This window comes from Babylonia areolata, chromosome 16 (assembly GCF_041734735.1).
Source record: "Babylonia areolata isolate BAREFJ2019XMU chromosome 16, ASM4173473v1, whole genome shotgun sequence".
In the NCBI taxonomy this organism is placed as follows: domain Eukaryota; kingdom Metazoa; phylum Mollusca; class Gastropoda; order Neogastropoda; family Buccinidae; genus Babylonia; species Babylonia areolata.
The window spans coordinates 17761643-17784888 of NC_134891.1; the positions used below are offsets into that span (position 1 = coordinate 17761643).

Genomic DNA, 23246 nt, shown 5'->3' on the forward strand with positions numbered 1-23246 from the left:
TCATCTTGGAAGCTGACAAAATAATAAAAAGTGTACTATTCATACTTATTATTTGCAGCTTCCGACAAGTAGATTTAGGTCACATGTATCACGTGACTGCATTCGTCACAATGGCTCGAAGCATGAAATGTGTCGTCTGCTTAATTACTCTGTCTCTTGTTGTATCATTTCCTAGTGACGATGTTATCATCTATACGAAAGACAGGTTCCAATCGGCCATTACAAAAGATAACCACTTTGTACTATTTTGCAAACCCATGTAAGTTTAAAATTTTTTTTTATACACTTTCAATGATAGACTTTCTTCTTTTTATTTTTAATTTTTACTCCAGTGATGGATCGAGTGCTGATTTCTTCTTCGCCAAAGTTTGCATATATATATTTGTGGTTTTTTGTTTGTTTTGTTTTAGTTTTTTGTTTATTTGTCGTTGTTTTTTGTGCAGAGAAGTTTTTACTTCAGTCTTACTTTTTAAAACGTTTGATCGTTGAATTTTTTTTTAATGAGTTTTGCTAGATATAAATCTATCTTTTGAAAACAGCACATTAAAATAGACCAGCGGGCATGAACAACCATTTTGTCCAGTTAGAAATAAAGACGTGCCATTATTTGAATCATTATACCAATCTTGAAATGTGGAAATGTAGTAGAAAACACATTAACTTGATAGAAAACGAGCTGAGAAGATTTAACAAGCAAAAATTAAATATATAGGAATGGGTAGTGTGCCCTAGGAAGAGAGACAAAAGGTAGTTTCAAAACTTCAAACTTTAAGCCTTGAATTTTGCAGGTTAAGGGATTGTATGATTGAGATAAAATTTTGCATGGACACAATGATAAGAGCACCACACAAAATCTTTTTACTCTAATCAGTAAACGCTTTTTTTCTTTTTTCTTTTTTTTAAGGGGACACCCGCTAAAACTAGAATATCCACTAAAACAGGCCTTTTTTCACACCTTTAAAAAAATTTTTTTTAACTAACATGGTTGTTAACTAGTGAAACAATCTGCCCAGTCACATTTTCACTGCAGGAACACAATTTTTTTTTTTTTTTTTTTTTTAAATAGATAAGCACGTACTGGAAGGATTATGTCTTGCAAATATACATTTGTCCAATGGAAGCTAGCCATAAGTAACTAATCGAGTTACAGTTTCAGCACATCAGGTGGGTGAAGGGTGGAGATTTTTCCGATGTACCAGGTCAGTGTCTAGTACATATTACTTTGATAAACTTTACCCAAAGTTAGGGAGTTTTGTTTTTGTTCCACCCCTCTTCTAAACCTTAGATTAAGCCATTTTACAGCATATTTTCATTTATGCTGTTTGGTTTGAAATTGCTGAAAAGATAGGTGTGTATATCACTCATGGATTGAGTTGATGGCTTCTGATTGAGAAGTGTTGGCTCACTGGATAGATCCAGTAGAAGTGACTGTTTGATTTTATATTCTTGTGTTTTGCCAAGTCTTTTTTCTTTCTTTCTTTTTTCAACAGGTGCAACAGCTCAGTGGTTAAAGCAGCAGACTTTCAATCTAAGGGTTCAGGGTTTGGATCCAAGTCATGGCACCTGGTGTGTTAAGGGTGGAGATTTTTCTGACCTCCCAGATCAGCAGATCGTAAACTTAGCTGCTAGTGCCTGAACCCCCTTTGTGGGTGTACACATACAGAACATTAAATACACACATGAAAGATCCTTTAATGTATGTCACCATTCTGTGGGTTATGGAAACAAAACGTTAGCCAGCATGTACATCCCCCAAAACACAGTATGGTTGCCTAGAATATACTTTAAAGTCCACACAAACATGTAAACAAGGGAACATGGGAGTTGCAGCCCATAAATGTGGAAGAAGAAGAATGAAATAGAAATTAAAACAGCAATTTTTGGTGGGACCGGAGGTTTGGTACTCCCCCATGTCTCTTTTTTGTCACAGCAGAAGTGAACAAAGTGGTCACAGCATAATGCTTGTTTCCATACCAGCATGGGAATATTGGAGAGTTTTGAAGTTTTCAGGTGATGTGCCATGAGCAGAGCAGATTGAGTGTCTTATTTATAACCGCCATTTTAATTGCACTGAACAAGTGAGTGATTGTTGTCAGAACAGTTTGCCTGGCCCGTAAAGATGACTGCATTACTTCATTTCCATTTTTTTTCTTCCTCACAGTACTCCATAATGAGTTGTTTACCTTCGTTTTTTCCCTGAAAGTTAACACTTCATTATTTGAGCTGTCAGCTGTGCTCTAGTTTTAAAAGTTGTGTGACTTCTTTGTGGAATCCATATCAGTTGAGTCTATATTATGCTTTTTGTTACTGTCACGTGGAATCAAGTTTTGGTTTTGCTTTCCTTTTGCTTTTTCATTTCACCTAGTTGTATGGTTCTCACATTTGGGTAAAAACTTTGTCCGGAGAAGGATTTGCATTTGCATTCGCTTTGGTGAAATGCCTGAAACATTTCTAGAACTAAAAGACTGAAAATGTTGCCTGCCTAGCATATCTCTTGTGAACTTGTCTTACAGACTGTATATAAAGGCTGTGATTTCATTTTCATTCTCTTTTTATTTATTTATTTTTTTAACCAGTTTCTTTACTTGGTTTATTTATTCTGTGTCATTTTGTTGACCGTTTTCGTATTGTATCACAAGACGTTCGTCTGTGAGTGAGCCAGGCATCAGACATTAAAGACAGATGTGTTGTGGCATATGTGGATCAGTCCACACACTTCAACATCTCTGTGAAACAGAAATTTGAGTGGTGGTGAATGTGAGTGTGGCATGGACAGTTACCATGGTGGGCACCATACTCAGTTTGTGGGTTGACCAGTATTCATTCAGCCAGTTTGTTTCTGAGTGCATTAGACTGCATAGTTTCTTTTTGTCGCAAGTCTTAATAGTATCCTTCACTGTATGCACTTTGACTAAGTGTCAAACTGCAGTATTTTTACAACCTTTACCAGAGGCTACATTTTTCAGTGGAAGGCACCATGACAGAGTCGATTAGGTGTTGGACTTCTGATCCAGTGTTCACGCAATGGTCAGGGTTCAAGGCCCCATTTTGGCATGATGTTGCATCCAATGGAAAGACACTTTACTTGGATTTTCCTCACTCCACCCAGGTGTATTAAATGGGTACCTAACATCGGCTGGGGAAGGTTAGAAGATAGTTGAAGGAGAGTATTGGATCTGGCCTTCCTATTCTGAGCCCCAAACACAGTGGATATGAACTCACTGACCCAATGGCTGTAAAAGGCTGTGGGACATTTAACCTTTTTATCCTAACTTTTTTCAGGATGTCCTTGTACAGAGCTTTATAAGTGAATCATTTTAGGGGTGGGCAGATCAGGTATCACGACTCTGTGCATAGCATATGGAAAAAAACAACAACAAACAAGCAAACTGTTATAATCAGGTTCATTTGTACTTCCTTCAGATCCAACCCTTGCAAGCGAGTAACGCCATTATGGGCTGAATTACACCAGCTGTATGGCAGTAATGGGTCGGCTGTCCTTTTGGCGCAGGTGAGTCCAGGTTTATTCTGGTTCAGAAGAAGCTTAGAGTTTAGACTTTGACTTCTGTTGTATATGGATTTGACTGAATGCAGTGACGCCTCCTTGAGCTACTTGATACTGATATTTCTGTTTGAATGAGTATAGTACATTAGTAAAGGAAAAAAAGTAGTGTACATTGGACTTGACATTTCAGGTTTTTCGCAGTTCAGTTCCCCCTCCCTCCACCTCCCAAGTCCCCCTCACCCCCACCCCACACCTCCAAAGGGATGCCAGAGGCTTTTTCAACATAAATAGTATGCCCACCACCTAGTAATTCTGTGCAAGAAATTTCCTCTTTTCTGCTGCTTTCTTTGCTCATGGCTTTTGTCCTTTTCTTTTTTATTGTCTCATCTTTTCTTATTTTCTGCCGTTCTGGTCCATTGACATGTTTCTTTTTTTCTAGAAAAACATGATTGGTTTTTGTATTTTTATGGACTTGATGAATGACCATTCTTACTGTATTGTATTGTTCTTTTTGCACCAAGGATATGTGAGGAGCTTGTTGGCAATGAGGGAATATGTACCTGCAGGTCTCTATGTACATTCATACACTCTGATATGTACATGTATACATACATGCACTCACACACACACACACACACACACACACACACACACACACACCACACACACACACACACTCACTCACTCACTCACTCACTCACTCACTTACTCACTCACACACACAGTGCTATTTTGAAAATGGTTTGATGGTTGTCATTTCTGTGTACAGGTTGACTGCACGGCAGAGAAAGAGTTATGTGCTGATCAAAAAGTAAAGCATATGCCAGTTTTTCGATTTTTCTACAAAGATCCTACAGACTTCACAGATTTCAAGGGCAGAAGAACCTTTGAGAGTCTGCATCGGTTCATAGAGGATGAAATACACAATGTGAGTAGATAAGATGAGTGGTTGTTGCTTGTACACTTTCTGAAAATCATAATAAAATGTTTTCCCCAAAAGACTGTACAACAACTTAGTTATACATTTCTGTATTTAAAAAAAATTGTACTTAGGACTGCAGCTTTTTTGTGTAATCTGAAAATCTGTTGTTCTTGTCATTTGTTGAGTGTTCTTCTTCTTCATGCGAAACTCTGAGAAAAGTCATTGGGGCGGTGCACAGAACTGTTCACCAGATTCCTCCAGGTCTGTCGGTTGTGTGTCAAAGCCTGGGTCTCTGTAAATGGTTTTCCTGTCCATTCTGTGATGTTGTCAGTCCATCATTTTTTTTCCTTTCAGGTCTGTTGGTTGTTGTGTGTCATAGCCCTGGTCTCTGTAAATGGTTTTCCTGTCCATTCTGTGATGTTGTCAGTCCATCATTTTTTCCCCTGTCTTCAGTGACTTCTCCTTCCTTGGAGGATTGTTTCAGCATGGCCATTGGATCTTGTTACCTGGCCATACCAGCGTCAGTGCTTTCCTTTTCTTCACTGTCAGCAGATTTTTGTATGGTCCAGTGTGTTGCTTGATGATTTAACGCACTTGTTCATTGGTGATGTGATCAATGTATCTGAATGTTTAGTATTTTGCGATAACGTAGATATCTCATTTTCAAGATTTTTTTTTTTCATGATGACCTGTAGAACATATCCTGTTGCTTGGAAAACATTACAAGCTGTGATGTCTTAGAAGGTTGATTGCAAAGATCTGTTCTTGTCTCCCTCTCCTCTCTCTCTCTCTTTCTCGCTCCATTTATATATAAGTGTGTGTGCATATTTGTGTGTGTGTGTGTGTGTGTGAACAAAAAATATTTGCATATAGGTGACATCAGAGGCTGTCAATCCATGTTGATAACACAGGCTGTTAATCCATGTTGACAGGCCGTTAATCCATGTTCACAACACAGGCTGTTAGTGTTAATCCATGTTGACACCGCAGGCAGTTAATTCATGTTGACAGGCCGTTAATCCACGTTGACACCACAGGCTGTTAATCCATGTTGACACTGCAGGCCAAGTTAATCATTGTTGACATGCCATTAATCCATGTTGACAACACAGGCTGTTAATCCATGTTGACACCACAGGCCGTTAATCCATGTTGACACCGCAGGCAGTTAATCCATGTTGACAACACAGGCTGTTAATCCATGTTGACAGGCCGTTAATCCATGTTGACAACACAGGCTGTTAATCCATGTTGACACCACAGGCCGTTAATCCATGTTGACAACACAGGCTGTTAATCCATGTTGACAGGCCGTTAATCCATGTTGACAACACAATCATTGTTAATCCATGTTGGCAACACAGGTTGTTAATCCATGTTGACAACACAGGCTGTTAATCCATGTTGACAACACAGGCCGTTAATCCATGTTGATAGGTGGTTAATCCATGTTGACAACACAGGCTTTTAATCCATGTTGACAACACAGGCTATTGACAACACAGGCTGTTAATCCATGTTGACAACACAGGCCGTTAATCCATGTTGACAACACAGGGTGTTAATCCATGTTGACACCGCAGGCCGTTAATCCATGTTGACACCACAGGCCGTTAATCCATGTTGACAACACAGGGTGTTAATCCATGTTGACTCCGCAGGCCATTAATCCATGTTGACAACACAGGGTGTTAATCCATGTTGACTCAGCAGGCCATTAATCCATGTTGACACCACAGGCTGTTAATCCATGTTGACAACACAGGGTGTTAATCCATGTTGACTCCGCAGGCCATTAATCCATGTTGACACCACAGGCCGTTAATCCATGTCGACAACACAGGGTGTTAATCCATGTTGACACCACAGGCCGTTAATCCATGTTGACAACACAGGGTGTAAATCCATGTTGACAACACAGGGTGTAAATCCATGTTGACAACACAGGGTGTTAATCCATGTTGACAACACAGACCGTTAATCCATGTTGACACCACAGGCCGTTAATCCATGTTGACAACACAGGGTGTTAATCCATGTTGACAACACAGGCCGTTAATCCTTGTTGATAACACAGGCCGTTAATCCATGTTGACACCACAGGCCATTAATCCATGTTGACAACACAGGGTGTTATCCATGTTGACACCACAGGCCGTTAATCCATGTTGACACCGCAGGCCATTAATCCATGATGACACAGACTGTTAATCCTTGTTGACAACACATGCTGTTAATCCATGATGACACCACAGGCTGTTAATCCATGTTGACAGGCCATTAATCCATGTTGACACCACAGGCAGAGAATGTGACAGTGCCCACACTGCCAGACGCTGTGGTGGAGCTGGGAGCCAAAAGGTTCCGGAACTTCATTGCCCAAGAGCTTCACTTCGTCCAGTTCTACAGCCCGTGGTGCGGCCACTGCAAGATGCTGGCCCCCACCTGGCATCAGCTGGCCATGGAAGTGGCCGGTAGCGTGCATCTGTTTATCTCACAGGTCAGTGGGTATGGGTCAGGGGGTGGGAATGGGAGGAGAGGAAGGTGTGGGCAGGGGGTGGGGTGCAGGTATACAGTTGGCGGGGGGTCTGAGTGGAAAAGGAGGAATGGGGTGGGGTCAGATTCTTCTTATTTTTATTCTTCTGTCTTCGTGGGCTGCTGCTTGCTATGTAAACTCGTGTACATGTGAGTGTGGGATTCTGTGTGCATGACCATATTCACCCCACCGGCGTAGGTTAGCCATACACCGTTTTTGTCCACGGGTGTGCATGATGGGTTTGTTCTTGTTCCTACGACCCAGCAGACGCTTCCTTGGATTATGGGCTCTTGGGAACATGTGTGTTTGATCTTCTGCACACATTTACATGCAAAGAGGGGTCAGACACTAGCAGTTCTGCACATATGTTGACCTGGGAGATAAAACAAAAATCTTCCCACCCTTAACCCGCCAGATTCTGTGACTGGGATTTGAACCCTGGACCCTCATATTGAACATTCAGTGATTTAACCACTCAGCTGTTGTGCTTGTTGAGGGTAAAATGAAGTCCTAGTTTGTTCCAGGGAAGACCCCTGTTTGTGTGTGTGCTTTGTTGTCTCACGGGTGAATGAGGGGGGCATGGGGGCGGCTTATGTTCAAATGTGTGCCTTTGTGTGTGCATGTGTGTTTGTGTGCGCGCGTGTGTGTAAATGCGCATGTGTGAGTGTGAGTGTGCATGCACAAGTACTTATAGTGATATGCACATGTATATGTCCAAATTCTACTCTATATGTGTTTGTATATGATTTTCGATTTATGTTTGTAGCTTTTTATGTACTGTCCCCACCAGTATTCCTTGTGACCCCGGCACACTTGTTAACACAGTTACTCTATGAGTTTGGAGAGGGATTGGGGTAGGAGGTGTGGGAGGAGGTGGTGGCAGTGTGCACCATTTATATGATCCCCAGATGAGTGTTGGGAATGGATCATTGCAGAGAGGGCAGGGATATGGGGGTGGTGGTGGTGTGCCTTGTGAGCATGGTACTCATTAAGCAAGTGGGTCATGGATGTGAGTGTTCATCTTTTGATTGCTTTCAATTTTTTGCAAACAGCTGAATGCTGTTTGTGTGTGTGTGTGTGTGTGTGTGTGTGTGTGTGTGTGTAGAGCATGTGTGTGTGTGTGGGGTTTTTTTTTTTGTGTGTGTGTATAGAAGGAGGTGGGAAATAGAGTAGAGAGTTATCAGGAATCATCAACACTTGTTTCCTCACAGCACAGCAAGCAGCAGTCCCTATTGAATGAAATGATTCACTTTGCCTCTGTGGCCATCGGAAGAAAGAGGTCTGTTCTTCATTCTTTTGCATTGTCAGAGTGAAACATAGTGCAAGTCTCAGTAAATGGAGAAGTTTGTTTTCCTGTTGCAGTGAATGAAAGCGAGAGAGAGAGGGAGAGACAGAGACAGACTGACAGACACACATTGAGAGAGAGGGAGAGAAGAAGAGAAACATGTGTTGCCTGCTGTTCAACTGGACAGAAATCATGTAGTGTGACTGAGATTAGAAGCTGGCTTTAAGGGATTACGGGCACACATGTTCATTACAAAGTTATTGATTCTCAGTGCAATATCTGAGAATGAATGGTGAACATGAGAACTTGGAGGATTTGTGTGTGGTTGAACCAGTGTCTGTCAATAGATGAGACTGCACCCACACACTTCAGTAAAAACAAGAAAGAAAAAAAAAAAAACAAGAAATGAAAATGAAGTGAAGGAAAGAAAAAATAAAAAAAGCAACTTTGATAGATCTTTAGCTCTTTACCATGTCTCTTTCTTCTTTCCTTTTTTTGACGGACTGAAAACTTTTTGTGACATCTATTATGGATTTTTTTCCATTTGACTTCTTCTTTTTCTTCTGTATCTCTCACACATGTTGTAGTGGCTCAGTGGTAATGCGCCCGACTAGGAAGTGAGTGTCCGCAGGTTCCAGTCTCATATACAGGAATTTTACTCCCTCCTCCACTAGACCTTAAGTGGTGGTCTGGACACTTGTCATTTGAATGGGATGAAAAACCGAGGACTTGGGTGCAGCATGCACTTAAGGCATGTAAAGGAACACAAATAAAAGGGTTGGCCATGGCAGAATTTTGTTGAGAAGAATTCCATTTTGAAAGTAAAATGAATACATTTACAGACAGATTTAAAAAAAAAAAAAAAAAAAAGAGAGAGAGAGAGAGAGACAAAAGTGTGGTGCTGCACTGTGGTGACGCACTCTTTCCAGGGAGACTGGTCTGAATTTCACACAGAGAGATCTGTTGTGACAGTACAATGTAATACGATACAGTGCAACACAACACAACACAACGCAACACATGGTTTTATTTCTTCAGGTGGACTGCAGCAAGGCCAGCAACTTGTGTGTTGACTATGGCATCAAGGGTTACCCTTCCTTGGTTCTCTTTTCCAATGGGACAGAGGTGGGTGAAACTGCAGTGATGAAATTAGAATACAGATTCACAACATAAACTGGATTCAGAGACTACAGGTAATAAAGTAGTTAAGAGATAATGACACTGTTTCTCAAACATTTTTATTAAGTTTTCATGCAATGACAGTTACTAAGACAGTAAACTGAACGAACATGATAGAAAGAAGAAGAAAAAAAAGAGAAAAACAGAACAGTGACTTGACAATAATTGAATTTGAATTTAAATCAGAAAAAATGAAAGAAAAAAAGGGAAGAAAACAAAATAAAAAGCAAACAAAAAAAGGCACCAAAAACCACAAAATGAAGATGCTGGTAAGAGTAGATAAGTCAAAATCAGACATTGAATCCAGGAAGCATGATGGATGGTGGGATGCCGACCACACTATAGTAAAACATATATACATGTATGTAATATATCCCTGTGGTTTACCATACATTGAAATATGATTTATCTGTTACATTGTTGTTATTTCTGTCAGTCTTGTTTTTCCTTTTTGTGAATCAGTAAACCATATGTTTCAATGAAGTGAGAAAGAAGTAAAGAATAACAACTCATTCCCCCCACGCCCCTTCCCCAACCCCCATCTCCTTTTCCCCCAAAACGATGACCCAATCCCTGCAGCTCCTCCCCCAAATGCTGTAAAAAGGAAGTGTACAGTTAGAAATGTTTTGCCGTGGTGTTTACAGGACACATTTACAGGAACCCAAGTGTGAATGAAGATGTCTGTCTGGCTGTGTGGTCTTTCATGTGTATGTCTGTCTGTACCAGTTTGTTCCTCAATCTGTATTTCTCAGTGTTCACCTCTGATTCTGCTGTGCCATGTCTGTGTTCACTGTGGATGTGTTGATCATCCTAATGTCTGTGGGTATGTCTGCCAGACTTTTGTCTGTTTTTTCTGTCTGTCAGCCTAAGTTCCATGTATGTACCAGTCTGTTGTGATTCACATTTTGTCTGTGATGGTCTGAACGCATGCATAGAATACATATGTTAATGCACCGTTTGGTTTATTCAGAACTGCTGGCATGAAGTGATGGCCTGTGTTATTGGTGCACCCTACAACAGATTGACAGGTACACAGGAAATCGGGATCTGGAGAGCCTCAAAGGATACGTTGAATCCAAGGTGGACGAATATGTGGAAGATGAGATCCCAGAAACTGAAACAGAGGTACAGTAGTCTTCTTTCTCCACCAGTCAGTGTTGCTGTCACACTGCATGGGCTTTGTATTCAGCATGCACTCTCCAGCTGACACTTTAGTCCCTCCATGAAGGACTTGAAGATCAATATGATAAGGGATCACCATAATCTGTAGACAGCTGGTTAAAGAAAAGGTCACTGCTGTGAACGAATGAACCAATCCCCTGAGTATTGAGTGGTGGTAGAATCCATTTGCCTCCTTACCTGTCACTGAAATGGTTCCTGATCTTGTTTGACATGGCCAACATGTGTTCAGAATCACATGACCCAAGTCCTTTTCAAACCTTAACATGAGAATGAAACGGTGCAGAAGATGGGATCAGTTTACGACATAACGATTAAGTATTATATTTGCGCACCATTCGAAACAAGTGTTTGTTGCACCAAAATAGACCACTGGAGAGTTTTGCATCCATCTCAGATCTTGCACATGTGCATCTAACTTTTGCTTGAAATTCGAGCAATGCCAAAGGCGATAGACATAGACGAAAGCAGCAAACATGTGCTGTCCTCCATTTCTTCAGTTGATAGCCACATTGCTACAACCAAACTCTGGTCAATGAAGTGCCATCATATGCACACACAAAAAAGAGCAAAAAATCGAAAAAAGAAGCCTGCCGTTTTACATGTTCTGCCTTTCTCAGTCACCTTTGTTGCTTGAAATTTTGGAGAGCCAATTAACTTTGAGACATGAGATCATGTGACACGCCTCTGTAAGTCATATAAGTATGGAACTCTCCGGCGGTCTATACACAAGCTATCTTAAGCAGCCCACAGTGACTGGCATTTCATTGTTTTACTGTCATAATATAGATCTATCAAAGTATCAAACTTTCCCTGACTCCGTCTTGGCTTTTCTGCTTCCTTAAATCATAACAATATCACCAAACACATTTTCAGGCTTCATATACGTGATCATCACTCTGAACAGATCCAGTTCTTACAGACACTCGTTTTCTGAAAAAATGCAGACTGAAGGTCCATCACCACCTGTCTGTCTGATCAAGGATGATATTCAGAAAAAAAAAGAAAGAAAAAAAAGACTACTCAATGTCAGAATCTGTGGAAAAATAAAGAAAAAATAGGAGAAAAAAATATAGAACTCTGGACTGTTTCCCTTGAAATATGGCAGGAGTTTACCACTGTTTGCTTATCTGAAAAACATTAATATACGCATGTGTAGTATGACTTGAGACTTAACTGACACTGGCCTGCAATTCAGATTTGTTGATTTTTATAGTCATTCTAGGACATGCAGAAAGTGATGAGGCCTATGCACAAATCTTTCTCAGAATAGAATTTAGTAGCCTCCATTGTCTCCTTTCAGTAATATATTACTGCAAATAATTGATTAAATGCAAGATTCTGACAGTGACAAGATATTTCAGGCAAGATGGCTGTCTTCCACTGGCCTTGTCAGTATGTATGTGTTGGTTTATTCAGTGCCCTCTTCAAACTATTTGCATGCAATAAATTTGTTGAGGTGTAGTCAGTGTCATTTTGTATGTGATCTGTCCAGAATTTATTTTCTTTTTCTTTTTGCTGCGGACAAGAAATACATAGTTTTGCCATATTTAAACTGAAAACAAACATTCTAGCAATGAACCAGGAATGACCCAGTAAAACTTGTGGATCGGGAAGACTTTCAACCTATCATTGGTATGAGTGAAAAAAAAAAGTTCTCTATGTTTAGTCCAAATTTGGTATTGACAAAGTATTTCAAGAGAAAATCAGTTTGTTAAAATTTACCACAGACTTACACACATGCATACACACACACACACACACACACACACACACACACACACAATTATGGACACACGGACAACCAAAGCACAGTGTTAGGAGGACTTTGTATTCTGCTCCCTGTTTGGGTAAACACTTACTATATCAAAACCTCAAAACGCGCGCACGCACACACACACACACACACACACAGAGCTTACTCCATCAAAATCAACTTTATCACTTTGGCAGGGTACAGTATTTGATGTAATGGGGGGCCTGTTAGGCAAAAACTAAAGGAAAAAGAGAGAGCGTTTCATGAAACTGATGATTGAATAGTCCACAATAAGGCAAAAAGAATTGCTGAAAAATGCATTAAGAAGGCAAAGTTTTTATATAGGAAACATTTAGAAGAACATTTGTCCGCAAACAACTCTAGGAATGTATGGACCGGACTGCAGAACATCACTGATTTACAAAATGACCCACCAGACAGTCGACATCACTGACAGAACTCTTCCAGACAAACTGAACACATTCTACTCCAGATTTGACAAATCATTGTCTGCTTCTGATGTGCCTGCACCCAAAATCACCCCCACTTCCCCTTTCATAGTCCAAGAGAATGGAGTCAGACGCCACTTCAGTCGTCTGAAAATGAGAAAAGCCGCTGGCCCTGACAACATCTCACCAGGCCTTTTGAGAAGTGTGCAGTCCAACTATCTTGTGTCTTCACTGACATATTTAACATGTCCCTTCAGTCATGTGTGGTACCACACTGCTTTAAGAAATCTGCAATCATTCCTGTTCCAAAGAAAGCACAGTCTAGTTGTCTTAATGATTATCGTCCCGTAGCCTTAACATCAGTCATCATGAAAACATTTGAACGCTTGATTCTGCAATTCCTAAAAACTTGCATTCCTCCATCTTTTGATCCCTTTCAGTTCGCCTACAGAGCCAACAGATCAGTTGAAGATGCCATTAGCATAGGTCTCTACCACGTTCTCAGACATCTCGAAAATCCTAACAGTTATGCTAGGATCCTTTTCATTGACTACAGCTCTGCGTTCAACACAATAGTACCATCAAAACTATATTTTAAATTGAAAGACCTCTTGCTGCCTGAATCAATTTATGCATGGATCCAGATTTTCTAAGATGCAGACCACAGATTGTTAAAGTTGGTGACCTCACCTCCTCCACATGTATTCTCAACATAGGCGCCCCACAGGTATGTGTTCTATCCCCACTGTTGTACTAACTATTCACACATGACTGTGCAACTCGTAATGAATGTAACACCATGGTCAAGTTTGGTGACAATACTACTCTAGAAGGGCTGATTACGAACAGTGATGAGTCAAAATATAGAGAAGAAGCACTAGAACTTGTCAGCTGGTGTGATCAAAACAACTTAGAACTCAACGTATCAAAAACAAAAGAATTAATTTTAGATTTCAGGAAGACCAGATCTAACCCCTCACCACTTGTCATTAAAAACAAGCAAGTAGAGATCATCAGCGAATTTAAATTTCTCGACTGATCATTTTCAATGGTTTGAAATGGGAGAAAAATACAGAAAAAATTGTTAAGAAAGCACAACAGTGCCTGTACTTTCTTTGGCACCTCAAAAAGTTCAGAATTAGAAAAGAAATCATGGTTGATTTCTACCGAGCAGTCATTGAAAGCGTGTTAACATTCGCTATTACTGTTTGGTACGGAAATATTTCCAAGGCAGAAGTCGCAGCCCTGAACAGAATTGTAAAAATTGCCACCAACATTACTGGGGCTGATCTACCTTCTCGAGAAGACATATAAGTGGCTACTCAAAAAAGCAAAATCAATCAGCCAGGACAAATCACATCCAGCTTTTGGGACTTTTGAGATGCTCCCCTCTGGTCGATGGTACAGAAGCATAAGGACGAAAACCAATCGCTTCGCCAATAGCTTTTTCCCAAAAGCAGTCAATGCCCTGTCTCTTGAACAAACCCAGCATGATAACTAGAATTGTGCAATCAACAACCATCTACCTGAAGATCTAGTCATCAGCCCCATCCACATGTAATATGCGGCTTCTGTTCAAACGTGTGTGTGTGTGAGAGAGAGTGTTTGTATGTGTGAGAGAGAGTGTGTGTGTGTGTGTGTGTGTGTGTGCAGTGCATGCATGTGTGAGTATGCACAAGTCTTTATATTGAATATTGATATGCACTTGTATGTATCCTAATTTCTACTGTTTCTGTATCTGTGTTTGTGTATAATTTTTTACTTGTGTTAGTACCTTGTTATGTACTATCCCCCCCCCCCCCCCCAATATACCTTGTGACCCTGGTACACTTGGTAATAAAGACATACTCTATTCTATTCTATTCTATTCTATTCTATATGACACCAAACTAATGTTTGAGAACTGTTGAAGAGGAATACATGTCTTTTGTTAATAGCTATTTCATACAACTGATTGTTGTCATTCTTTTTAGATTTGTCATATATATTAAATTTTGTGTGTATATATGTTTATTTTAATTTGTTGTATTTGTGTTTGTGTTATATTTATTTTGATCTGTTGTACTTGTGTTTATTTAGTTATTTGTGTCTTATAGCATTTTATTAGATCCTTTTCAGGGGATGGATGAAAAGTTTCCAAACAAACAAATATACAAGCAGAGGTTTTAATTGATAGTTTTACTGGGTTTTTCTTAGTATACATCACAGACAAGTACTCTTTTGTTATCCTCCCAGTATTTTGTATTCTGCTTTCATGCAGCGTGTATTAGAAACGAACAAAAAAAAAAAATGTGTTGTTGCAGAATGGCGTTTTGGTGCTGACGGAAGAAAGTTTCAGCTTTATTGTCAATGAAAATCTGGTGTTGGTGAATTTCTACACTCCATGGTAAGCACATGACTTCTTGCAAGAAGGTTTTATTTTATTTTATTATTTTTTATTTTTTTAATTTTTTTTAATGTATACATTTTTTTATTTAAAGAAAAAGAAAGTCAACTTAACATAGGATCCTGGGTTTGAATCCTGGTTGCAGTGTCTGGTGATTTTAACCCATTCAAACCTGGAGAGTTCATGGCCTTAGCAGGTTTCCATGCCACATCTGTGAAGAAAAAAACACTGAAAATATACTGTATTTCCTCCCAGTTTTGTGTGGACACATCAGGAAGTACTGTAGAAATCAGTTCCCTCTCTTTGCAGTTTATGGACATGAAGGAACTTGAAAACCATTTTAATGAGACGGATCTTAATGCCAGAGCAGTGATTGGGCACTGTGGTCAGTGAGTTAAGGTGGTGAGTTTTCTGATCTCTCAACAAATGTGCAGTCTTGCTAGCAAAATGCCTTTGTGATCATCCACATGGAGACGATATGCTTGTTTGAGATCCATGTCAGCAGTCATTAGGTCATAAATGTAAAAGCCTACTTTACGTAGGTGTCAGTGGTGTACAGCGGTGATGTGTACAGGTGTGAGCGGTGCAAAGAGGTGATGTGTACAGGTGTGAGCGGTGCTGTGTACAGGTGTGAGCGGTGCAGAGGTGATGTGTACAGGTGTGAGCAGTGCTGTGTACAGGTGTGAGTGGTGCAAAGAGGTGATGTGTACAGGTGTGAGCGGTGCTGTGTACAGGTGTGAGCGGTGCAAAGAGGTGATGTGTACAGGTGTGAGCGTGCTGTGTACAGGTGTGAGTGGTGCAAAGAGGTGCTGTGTACAGGTGTGAGCGGTGCTGTGTACAGGTGTGAGCAGTGCAAAGAGGTGATGTGTACAGGTGTGAGCGGTGCAAAGAGGTGATGTGTACAGGTGTGAGCGGTGCAAAGAGGTGATGTGTACAGGTGTGAGCAGTGCAAAGAGGTGATGTGTACAGGTGTGAGCAGTGCTGTGTACAGGTGTGAGCGGTGCAGAGGTGATGTGTACAAGTGTGAGCGGTGCTGTGTACAGGTGTGAGTGGTGCAAAGAGGTGATGTGTACAGGTGTGAGCGGTGCAAAGAGGTGATGTGTACAGGTGTGAGCGGTGCTGTGTACAGGTGTGAGCGGTGCAAAGAGGTGATGTGTACAGGTGTGAGTGGTGATGTGTACAGGTGTGAGTGGTGATGTGTACAGGTGTGAGCGGTGATGTGTACAGGTGTGAGCGGTGCTGTGTACAGGTGTGAGCGGTGCAAAGAGGTGATGTGTACAGGTGTGAGCGGTGCTGTGCACAGGTGTGAGCGGTGCAAAGAGGTGATGTGTACAGGTGTGAGCGGTGCTGTGTACAGGTGTGAGCGGTGCAAAGAGGTGATGTGTACAGGTGTGAGTGGTGCAAAGAGGTGATGTGTACAGGTGTGAGCGGTGCAAAGAGGTGATGTGTACAGGTGTGAGCGGTGATGTGTACAGGTGTGAGCGGTGCAAAGAGGTGATGTGTACAGGTGTGAGCGGTGATGTGTACAGGTGTGAGCGGTGCAAAGAGGTGTTGGAGGTGTGGCAGCAACTGGCGGAGGCCAACAGGGACAGGGAGCTGGTGCTGGCCAAGGTGGACTGTGAGGACCAGACCTACATCTGCCAGTCACGCTCCGTCAGTACACTTGCGGGGGGGTCGGGGGATATGGGTGGGGGGAGGCACTGCTATATGTTGGGGTGTGGGTGGGGGCGGGGGGGAGGGGGGTGCTGCAGTGTGGGTGGAGGGATGTGGGTGGGTGAGCATAGGTGTGGGGGTGTTAGTGTGTGTGTGTACTTTAGTTGAATACCTTTTCACTGTTAGTGACATTAGTGTGTGTGTGAGTGTGCGAGTGAGTGAGTGTATGGGTGTGAGTGTGGATGGAACTGTGGGTGGATGGATGTGTGTGCGTGTTAAAGTATGGGTGGATGGATGAGTTTGCATGTGTGTGTGTGCGTGTGCAAGCATGTGTCTGTGTGCAAGTGTGTGTGTGTGTTTGTCATGGGTGGGAGTGACTTATCTTATTGATTTTATTGATACTGAAAAGTTTGCGACCAGGGTCCAGGGAACGCTTAATTACAAAGTGAGTGTCTTAATACCAAAACAGAGTAAAATAAAGGGGAAAAAAAACAAACTGCCACAACCCTAGCGCAGAGATCCATACAGTACTGCCCACCCGTGGTGTCTGTGTGTGTGTGTCTGTCTATGCACAGTTGTTACGACCTGAATTTTTTTTTCTTGGGAACACACAGTTGATAGCAGTTTTGCCACATTGGACACTGATAAGAATCAGACAAAATATGGAGAGAAAAAAAAACGAGTCCAGAAACCATGGGCAGTGTTCCCTGGAGCAAAGCAGACGTGGAGCAGTAATGGCAACAGAAGACCAAGTCTCACTCCCCATGCTGGTGTGCTTTGTGCGCAGTAACATGAGTGGGGTGGCAGCCTAGTGGTAATGTCTGCCCAGGAAGTGAGAGAATGTGCATAGGATGGAATCCCACACTTTCTCCCCCACCACTAAACCATGAGTGCTGGTTTGGATGCTAGTCATTCAGATGAGGTGATAAACTGAGGTCCCGTGTGTAGCATGCTCTTAGTGTGCTTAATTGAACCCATAAGAACAAGAGGGTTGTCCCTGGCAAAACTATGCAGAAAAATCCACTTTGATAGGAAAACAAATACACTTGCAGGCAGAAAAAAGGAAAAATGGGTGGTGCTGTGCTGCAGTGATGCCTTCTCCCTGGGGAGAACAGCCCAAATTTCACACAGAGACATTGTCTGTTGTGACAAATAGTAATGCAGTACAATAAATGTGCTCCTGTCAGATCTAGCAAGTGACACAAACGTAACAGAACAGACTGATCCACATAGAACATGTCACATCTTTCTCACTCCCTGCCATGGGGAGCTTTGATCATAAGATCAGGAGAATGTATTCTGACACAGGTGTTGTTCATGTCAGAATTGGCCGTGTTGCGGAACCAAAAGTGGAGCCATGTGGCGAGAGAACTCCGCCCAATGTAGTGTGAGCGCCATTCTTGAGCACAACGGCAGCAGAACTCAGTGCCCAAGATTGTGCAGTTGGGCCCCTTCCCCCCTTTTTTTGTTGCTTTTTTTGCTGCCTGATCATTTCAGTTGCATCACTCCCAGGCAGCTCATTCCGGGTCCCCCATACAAAGCCATACCCCAAGGGTATTCGTCGTACTATCAAAATGGATTTTTTGCTTTATATTGTCCTGCCAAGTGCTATCTTATTGTTGCCATGGGTTCTTTCACATGCTGCACAGAGTACATACTGCACATGGGACCTCACTGGTGAGGACAGTAACTGATCCCTAGTCCATGCAGGACTCAAACCCATGGACATGTTTCTTGCATGATTAGGCGCATCACCACTAAGCCACGACTCAAGTGTCTCTAACATCAAGTATGTCTTTAGATTTGTTCTGGGTTTTTTTCCTTCTCTTTTCAGATCACGGTTTTTCCAACACTGATACTGTACCAGGAAGGGCTTCACCTCTATGACTACAACGAAAACCTGACTCTTGAAGACCTGCAGAAGTTCATCGACAAGTTCACTATTATGTTGCACAGTGAGCTGTAAGCACCACAGTACTGTCTGATTTGTGGCCAGTTTTCTGACTGCATTCTATCAGCACACTGGAAGAAAAAAAAAAACAAAAAAACTGCTCTTCCCCTTTTTCTGATATTGTTTTGTTTTGTTGTGGCTTTTCTTTTATAAACTTTTTTTTTTGGTTGGTAATTTTTCTGATGGCAGTCTGTGTTTCACCAGGAAATATGGTTAAATGTGAATGTAAGATACTGTTATTTAACATTATGACAAATGGTGAAAATACTTGGAGAATATAATGCAAACGTATAAAAAGTGTGAAGGAAAAGTTCCTGTTGTATGTTTGAAAACATAATGTAAACATAAGGTATAGCGTTCTCTTCGATACTCTTGTGACAGAATCTAGAAGATTAAAAACTGTGAAAACTTTTCATTTACAAAGTGTTGTCAATCAACACCTTTAGTTTGTCAAATATGTAGATGATAAATTGAAAAGAAAAAAATGCTTTAAATGTTTTTGATCGATCAAATGTCACATACACATACACACTGCCAAGCAAAAATCCTTGCACATATAATTCGAGCATTGCATGGAACTCGAGTTCTAGTTAGGGGGGAAATGGATAGGGCAAGTTAGGCTCTGTGGTCAGGCATGTCTCTGGACATTTCTCTGAACTCTTGCGATAGCATGCAACAGCATTGCATCAGTCAGCACTGACTTCTGATTTTACACCCAAACAATAGGATTTAATTGCTTTGAGTTTGCATGATGGAGAAAGGGCGGTGCTGTGGCTTCAGGTTGGCTTCACACTATTCACAAGTTGTTGACATAAAAAAAGGGGTTATAATAAACCGTGCCTAAGATTTGATTTAATTTGATCAGGTTGATAACAGAAATTGGAATTGATTTGGTCATCGTTATCTTTTGTGAACATGTGTGTTGCTTACTTCTCAAGAGATCATGGTTTTGTCAACGTCATAATTTCTGTAGTCGCCCGTTTCTTTCCTGAAAAATTTCATAAACACCTGATCTTGATAGTCAGCTCACTGCATACAATACAGCTGATTGGACAGAGAGATGATCATGTGAGACCAGGTTACTGATTATTGCAGTGGGTGCTATTTTTCATGAAGGTTGAGATGGAAAAAGATGCATTATTTTGGTTGTCTGCTAAAAATAACGCACACACATAAACAGTATGAGGGCACACCACGACGCCCCCCACCCCTGCTGCTAGTTTAGCAAACAAATAACTGATATTTCCCTGTGCCTACACAGCTAAAATAAGTGGCAGTGTTGTTCACAATTCTCATAAATCCAGTTGATTTGTCTAAGAATTCATAATCGCCAAGCAGTTCCTTTTTGAGTGTTGGTTGACAACACAACTGAGTATTTGTCATGATGTAGACTGCTTTTATGCTGTTAAAATTTTTTATCTTGTGTTCACTGTTGCAACACATTTACTTGTGTTTACTGTTAACATAACTGAGTATTTGTGATGATGTAGATTGTTTTTTTTTTTACCTTGCTCTTCATTTATCTGTGTACTGCTTTGCTGATCTGTAATGTTTTTACTTTGTTACCATTGCATCCTTTTGATGCAGAAACAATTACCATCGTTTGTCAGAGAATGTGATGGTGGGAATGTGCAATATTTCAATGAAAACACAGTAATTGTTGTGACAGGAGGGATCTCACTTGTCTCATCTTACATCTACAATGATAATGATAATAATAACAATGTGCGTTCATTTAGTGTTTACTACAACTGTAGCAATGGGAAATCATTTACAGCTTTATATTTTGTGGACTATGACTCTCAAACTAGGAGGCAAAATTGCACTGGCTCTTAGTGCTGCAGCCCTGGGGGCTACTTGGCCTTTGGGAACCATCCCAGCGCCAACTGTCCCAAATCCTCTTGGGAGTGGGTTGTAACTAAAGCAAGACACTCTCCACAAAATCAAGTTCTAGCCCAGACAGTTGGGACAGCAGTTGCATCCTCTGCTGTTCAGATGGTCAAAGTTGGACACAACTATCATAACTGCAGCTGTAAGGTTATTTAACAATATACATGGTATGAATAAGGTAACAAAAATTAAAACTAAAATTTGGTACAGAAATAGAATAAAAGTCTATAACAATACAAACTCCCTAAAATATATTATGAAAACAATAAAAACAGTGCAACATCACTCACACACCTCTTTCAGCACATTTATATTATCTTCACTAGTAGAATTAGTATTGTTAGTTTTCCACCTTTAAAAAAAAAAAAAAGTTATTGTCACTGTTACTGCTGACATATTTTCCCCGAGTGTGACAAGTGCCTTAAAATTCAGTGATGTTAAAAAATGCTTCATCAATGAAAGTAGTTGAGTCCTGTTTTTAATTCATCACTTCTCACACCGAGTCTTCCAGTTACAGCCCAGGGAGCGTGGCCACTTTTGGCACTGTCATTTTTTCAGCTGCTGTTCACCGACAATTATTTTGCATGTTTTTTCCCCATCTTTTTTGTTTTGTGGTTTATATTTTCTTTCATGACAGGTGGTGGGTGCAGTATTGAAATACCATGATTTGATTTGACACATTTTGATAAGTTAATGTTTATCAGAATATTAGATTACTGTGCTGTTACACTTTACATTTTGGCAAATAAATTTATAACAGTTTTGTTCTGAAAGGGTGCAGACCAAACATGAATTTTGTTCTGAATGAGTGCAAAACTAAAACATGAGTTTTGTTCTCAAAGAGTGCAAACTGAACATGTATTTTGTTTTCAAGGAGTGCAACTTATGGATTTTGTTCACAAAGAGTGTAAGCTTAACATGAGTTTTGTTCTTAAAGAGTGTAAACATGAATTTTGTTCTCAGTGTGTTACACAGACAGTTGAATAGAAGAGGAGAATCAATGTTTCCAACAATGAAGACTTGACTAAGTTAAAAAAGAAAAAGAAAAAAGGAAGCCTGGAATAGAGAAAAGAGAGAAAACAGAAGGAAAGCTGAAGATCTAATCTTTGTGCTTAGTCCATGGGCAACAGCAAACCTTCAGAATGCTCGTTTCATTTCCACAAGGCATTCCCACAGAAGGAGCACTCAGGATTTTCAAAGTTCCATGCTGGAGCAAACTGACTCATTTTCATTCAACCTTCCTTACAAGTGTAAACCTTAAAATAAAGTTTAAAAAAGAAGAAAAGTTAAGTTGTCACAGCGGAATGGGTAGTGAATTCATATTCACTTTGTCATGGGCTGGGCATAGCAAGGCAGGGCCCAATCCTCTCCTTCTGCTGCTTCAACCTTCCCCGCTGGAAGTCGGGTTGGGGTGGGGGAAATAAAAGTTCCTTTCCTAGCAACACAGTACCTTGCCCAACAGGGCCTCTAACTCTGTCAGTTCAGAAGTCTAACGCCTGTCTGACTCGGCCATGGTGCGTCCTTTGTACACTTCAGTGTTCTCAAAAGTCCAATGCTTTTGGAGTCATTCTGGCCCACAGTGCAACTGAGATAATTTGCCTGTTGCACAGACTGTTGTTCATTTTTGACTCACTTGTGTAAACAAAGCGAGTCCATGTTATCACCCGGTGTTCGGTTGTCTCTGTGTGTGTGTATGTGTGTGTGTGTGTCTGTGGTGAACTTTAACACTGCAATTTTCTCTGGAAATAGTTTGTCTACCAATAGCAAATTTGGCTTAAACATAGAAGGAAAAACAATCTTCACAGTCATACCAATAATAGGTTGAATGTCTCCAAAATTTAGCCATATTTCTGATTTATTAACAGTTTATTTCATTGATGTTTTATCCGGATTCCGAAAACACTGTTACCCCTTTGAAGCTGCCCAAATGCAGGCAATGTCTGGTTAGAAGACACAATGACCTCGTTTTTCTTGTTCGCAATTAAAAGCAAAGAAAACAAATTCAGGGCAGAACACATACTAACTACATTTTTGACGTGTTTACTACATATGAATATTCTAAAGTGGACATTGAATTAACTAGAATGAACATGAAAGAAAATTTGAATTGACCATTTCACAAAGTTCAGGTCAACCTTGTCTATGCTGGTCTGTGCAGATCTTTACCGCTGAATTAAAAGAATTTCTTCAATAATCAGTGATGTACTTACTGCATATAAATGTTTTAAAATAAAACATTTAATGTTTTAAAAGTAACTAGAATGAACAGAAAAGAGAAACTGAATGGACGGTGTCTTAGTTTCTCAGTGAGCGTAAAGGGCTTGTCGAAAATGGATCTCTGCAGATCTGTAAAAAACGGACTCATGTTGTAGGTGTTTGGGGCAATGGGAATGTGTACTTTACCTCAGACTTCCTAAATACCAGAGATATACTAAAAATAACATGATTTAAACAGCGTTATCACTTTGATTAACGTTGTCGATTTATTCCACTAAAATAACATGCTCAAATGATAATTTGTGAACGTGACTTCTGAAGCAGCGTTAGCACAGTGC

At 40.7% G+C, this 23246-nt stretch overlaps 1 protein-coding gene across 1 annotated transcript; it reads left to right on the forward strand.

Moving 5' to 3' along the window:
- The first annotated feature begins 110 nt into the window (after positions 1-110).
- On the forward strand, positions 111-22329 carry LOC143290992 (thioredoxin domain-containing protein 5-like). Its single transcript, XM_076600579.1, has 9 exons — positions 111-259; positions 3424-3511; positions 4275-4433; positions 6730-6927; positions 9287-9373; positions 10448-10552; positions 15115-15197; positions 16727-16850; positions 18685-22329. Exons 1-9 carry the CDS (start codon positions 111-113, stop codon positions 18814-18816), a joined length of 1125 nt encoding a protein of 374 aa, XP_076456694.1. The 3' UTR covers positions 18817-22329.
- Positions 22330-23246: the final 917 nt, after the last annotated feature.